At 49.6% G+C, this 5135-nt stretch overlaps 1 protein-coding gene across 1 annotated transcript in view; it reads left to right on the forward strand.

Moving 5' to 3' along the window:
* Positions 1–4374, forward strand: part of Nkx2-2 (NK2 homeobox 2) — an 8741-nt gene extending 4367 nt beyond the window's left edge. The window contains exon 3 of the mRNA XM_028756921.1: positions 3984–4374. Coding sequence (XP_028612754.1) covers positions 3984–4159 — 176 coding nt within the window. The 3' untranslated portion in view covers positions 4160–4374. The remainder of the gene's footprint in view (positions 1–3983) is intronic.
* The last annotated feature ends 761 nt before the right edge of the window (positions 4375–5135 follow it).

Here is a 5135-nt window from a genome sequence, read left to right on the forward strand (position 1 = left end):
CCTCCCTCCCTCCCTCCCTCCCTCCCTCCCTCCCTCTCTTCCTCTCTAGTCCAGTTGGTGATCAGATTTAATTCAATATCTAAAGCAAACATGATTATCCTTGTGACCAAATTGGGACAACACACCCAGGGACGTGATTACACTGTATTCTGCCTTGTGCATACACACCTCATCACTGAGGGCAATGGGAGTCTTTCTAATATCCCCCTACAAGTCCTTTCCCGTCAACTCTGGGAAGGGGACAGTTTTCCCTAAATACTGAAAAGTCTCCCTTTGTTCTATGCACAAGCTTGGAAACTGTGAGGTTTTGTTTTGCTGTTTGTAAAAGCCAGAGAATTCACTGCCTATGTTTGCTGTGCAATACAAAAGGCAGATGCCCAACCTTCCCTGGAACCAACTACTCACTATCCTATGTGCAACTTCTAAGCCCCAGGCCTCTGTGGTTGTCAGGAAGTCTGTTGGGTGGCCCGGGAAGGATGAGTGGTGGGTGTTCAGGGTCCAGTCTTTCTGCCACAAACAATCACAAGAGCTCTTAGACGTTCACGGGAGTGTTAAGGCCCAAACTCTTGCAGCTTTCCACCGCCTGGCAGGTTGAGGCCCACAGGCCTGCACTCTCAGTATGTCCGCTCAGGAGTCCCTGGAAGTGGGCCGTGCGCCCGCCCTTCTCTGTCCTCGGGTCCCCCAGGAGTCAATAAAAGCGCCCGTGGAGCCCTGTGTGGCCCTAACCCTAGCGCCCTGGGAGCGCACCCCGCGCAGGGTCCGCTTCGGCAGTCTATCTTCGCCCAATCTACAGAAGGCCGCACAAAACCGCACAATGGGAAAGCTGGGAGCTGGAGATGTTAGAGGCGTGCATATTAAAAAGGGACAGAGAAAGGATCGCAGGGGACAGAGAGGGGAAGAGAGAGAAGCCCCCCCAGCCCCCCACCCGCACCATTCAGCGCGCTTATCACGGGCAGTGAATCCCGGAGTCAGGCAGAAGTCTCCTTGGGGTTTTGTTGAGCCTGTCACTGGGTCCCTTTGTGATCTGCGGACTCCATGCTGGATTCCATATGGCCAGCTGGGCCGAGGGAGCGCGAGGAGGGACCCGCACAAAACCCAAATTGTGTCCGGCTTTCAAACCCTGTATTGTTGTCTGTGAAAGGAAGACGCATTAAAAATTCGTGCTATATCTATTGGGGAGGAGGGTGGAGGAGGGGGAAAAAAGCCACCCTGTCTTTGATGGCTTCAGAGGGCGCTTGCCCTGCCTAGGCCCCATGACACAGAGTCAGTCTCTCTCTCTCTCTCTCTCTCTCTCTCTCTCTCTCTCTCTCTCTTTCTCTCTCTCCACACACACACACACACACACACACACACACACACACACACACACACACTTTGGGCCCCTGGTGCACACCATATCAGAAATGACAGCTAGGCTCTGCTGACAGGGTGCCCCGTGCTGAAGCCTAGGCTGCTCAGGAGCTAGTTGAGTCTCTGCTTTCCTAGGGCTTCTGGGCTTTGGGATACATGTAAACCATATATGTTCCTGCACCCATGGACTGATGGTCCAAGGGACCTTCCACAGACTTCTGGAACAGTCTAAGAGGATAAGGACCCCAGGGGGCTACACAGCCCTGCTAGACTGCAGCCACAGCCAAGGCATCTTGCACCAGGCAGAACCACTTGATTGCCAAAGCACATCCTTACTTGAACCTCAGAGATATAGCCATCTGGCATCTTAGTGCCACGGAAAACCAATTCAGGACCTTATCCCACAGCCCTTGCCTTTCACTTGAAGAGACTCCTTCTTTAATTCTCAATGTCTCCCACAGAGAGCAATGGTTAGAAAGAATGCACCTGGTGTGGCATTCTCTAAGCAGTCTGAGTTGGTTCTGAGTACAACTTCTACAAACACCACCTATATAAACAACATATTTTCTACCCAAAAGATGTTCAGACTGCGTTGTGGAAATAAAATAGAAGCTAGCTGTGTTTCTCTACAGAAAGTGGGATCACTATGAGCACCACTAAATTGATGACAGTGTCAAGTTACCTCAAATTCTGTCCCCTTCGGTGCTTTGAAATGCCATCATGTAGATAACTCCGTAGCGAACAGTCCTTTCTCAATATTCCCCATTCCCGCCAGGGAAATAACTTATTTTCTTTACCTATTGACTGTTGGGCTTAGTTGAGACCTGGCATGGATTTCTCTAGCCTTTTCAAGAGCCTGGTCATTGAAAAGCTAATCCAATATTTGCCAAGAGTAAGGACATTTCTCAAACGTATTTATTAGGGCTCATCGTTTAGTGATCACTTGGACGGAAGACAAGGGCCAGGGAACGTTAAGGTGCCCTAGACCCCTCCAGGGCGGGGTGGTTCGTCTCCACTTCAAATTTAGAAGCTGGGTGCAGACTTGTGGGATGCTGGCTTTCCCTTCCCAGTCTTAAGTGGCCTTGGATTAGATATTGTGTTGGGTGGTATTTCAGGAAATATGTACTTGTGGCTTCCCGAGAGGCCAGGCACAGTGACACTCTAAACCTTCTCGATATATCATCTTTTATCCAGGATCTGCAAATAAACCCTGATCCTCTCGGAGCATTATAGCTGCTGCTATCTCGCTAAGGAAGCGATCTGAGTTTTATTGCTTTCACCAACACCCTAACACACACACACACACACACACACACACACACACCTCCGAGTCTGGATTTTAAAAGCCTCTATTTTTTCCCCTCCCAGGGCATCGTTATTAAAAGAGGCGAATAGGTCTCAGCGCCGCCATCAGAGCAAGTGCGGAAAAGCGGGCTTGCAACTGAACGTTTCCTCTGCTCAGCGAACCACGTGGGGTGGGGAAAACTAGGATTTTTCGTGTGTGGCCGCTAGGAGGCGTCCAAGCGCTTTTCTCTTTAAGCGACCCACCGAGTCCCTCTGTCCCTGGAACACACCCAGATGCAGTTCTACTCCCATAGACCTCCTTCTGCCAGATACCACGGGCGATCAAGCTCGAAACTAGAGTTAGCGTCTGACCATGGGAGCAGCTGTTCTATATCTACAGCGTGTCCGGGTGGCCTGGCGTCCTCACGGGACGTCACCACTGAGCACCCTGCTTTTCCTAGGTTGTAGTCCTCCTGTCCCTCCATTGCCACGCTCTTTGCAGTCCCCACCCTCACAGATCTCAGCAAAGTGGTCCCGTGAGCCAGGAGTGTGCTGACCCTTAGGAATTCCCATTTATAGCCCTCAGGCGCCACCCCTACAATCCTGAACTGCCTCGGACCATTTTAGATGACTGCGGGGAAAGGTAGCTCAGTAGGAGTGTAATGGATGGTATCCACGGTTTTGGAGAGTCCAGAGAAATTCTGACTTCCGTCTAACACTTCCCCCCTTTCGCGGGAGGTGCTAGAACGAAGAAATCGTCTTTTGGCCAGCGTGTAATTTGGCCTCCAGGTGCTCCTGTTCATCCCTCAAATCCAATTAAGTAGTGTGCATCTTACAGTCCAGAAGGCTTGAATAGACAGCCTCTCTTTGGTGAGAGCCTTTGCCTTAACACCGCATACTATACAGTAGCGAGGTTTTACCACAAGGGGGACACGCCGCGTGGACACTTGCGCGCACGCGGGGGTGGGAGGCTAATGGGAGGAGGGAGCCCATCTTCTAAAAGTACCCCTACTCTGTGCCAAGACCTAAACTATACAGAGGCAGCGGTGTGGGGTGGGAATTCCAAAATGAAAGAGATACACGAGTCTGGATGCAGTCCACCTCCGCCCACACCCGGGTGCCTTTCCAAGAAGATGGAGGTATACCGGTAGACTGGGAGCCAAGATTATATTCCTCAGCATCTCCTCAATCATTGAAAATCCCTGCCCTTCCCTCAAACCAACCAACCAACCAAAGAAACAAACAAACAAACAAACAAACAAACAAACAAACAAACAAACAAACAAACAAACGTGAAATCAATCCACTTTATAGCTCCAGACACTGATCTCTTTACTTCCTTAAACCAGCATTTCAAAGCCGACGGCTGGATGCCGGGATAGAGGCTGCGGTGCCCATAGTGTCCGCAGGGTGGCGCGATTGGATAAGAAAAGACTTTCGGGTCGGTCGCCAGGCTCAGGCCTGGAAGCACAATTTGAACATCTGTGGATTTGAGGGATATCTGGGTAGAGTTCCTTTACAGTAGGACTGCAATGCAAAGAAAGAATTACAATTCTTTGGCGTTGTGTTTGTCCCCTGGAGTGTGATGATGAGGCTGATGGCATCCAGCCTTTTTCTTTTGTGGGTGTCAAATGTCTGTTACTGCCATCACCACAATCAAGACAGACATTTATTTCCACCTCTCCGAAATGTTTCCTGTGCCAGGAAAATGTAATTTATTCTAATAAAAAATAACCTGACACTTGTTGGTAATCAATGGGAAGCCATAGGAGGGATCTCTTTCTTTCTGTTTTTCCTTATCTGTGGTGATTTGTAGCCTTTCTTCATAAAGTACTAAGAGCCAATGGCAAGTCTCTCATGTCACCACCATCTACCACGTGTGAAGGAGAGGGAGGTACCTCTCCTACATCACCGCATCCAATGTGAGCACTCAATTCATTTTACATGTGGGACTGGGTTGCAGAGAGGTTATGCTTCCAACACACATGAACCAAGAAAAAAGGCACCAAGGGCTTCGGAGGCATTCCATCCCATTGCCGGTGAAGACTGGGCAGGATTGGAGAGAAAAGCTCCCGCCTGTTCTGCAGGATTAGCTTGGAATCATCTGCCAGGTTCTTGTTAGCAGCCACACACAGGTCCCAGAGTCTTCAGATACCGTCTAGAACAAGTTCTCAAGCCCCATTAATAGGGGGTGGGGGAACAGATGGTCAATCTGGACCAGTAAGTGTCCTGTGGAAATTAAGGAGACTGGACTTCAGTTCCCAAAGCACAGACACCAAAATTTTAATAGAAGGTATAAGAAGGAGGATCTGAGGGCTCTCTCCAAGCGACACGCCCTGAGCTGTCTTGGTCCTATGGTCTCACATCTCAATGTCTTTGATACTAACAATCTCCTCTTTCTCATTCCCAGAGTAACAGAAGTGTCATAAACACAGACTTTTCAATGCCAGCAGGATCTCTCTTTAGTTAAGGGCTTATCTTTCATTTGGTGAGGTAAAGAG

The sequence above is a fragment of the Grammomys surdaster genome, unplaced genomic scaffold, assembly GCF_004785775.1.
Source record: "Grammomys surdaster isolate TR1022 unplaced genomic scaffold, NIH_TR_1.0 129, whole genome shotgun sequence".
In the NCBI taxonomy this organism is placed as follows: Eukaryota; Metazoa; Chordata; class Mammalia; order Rodentia; family Muridae; genus Grammomys; species Grammomys surdaster.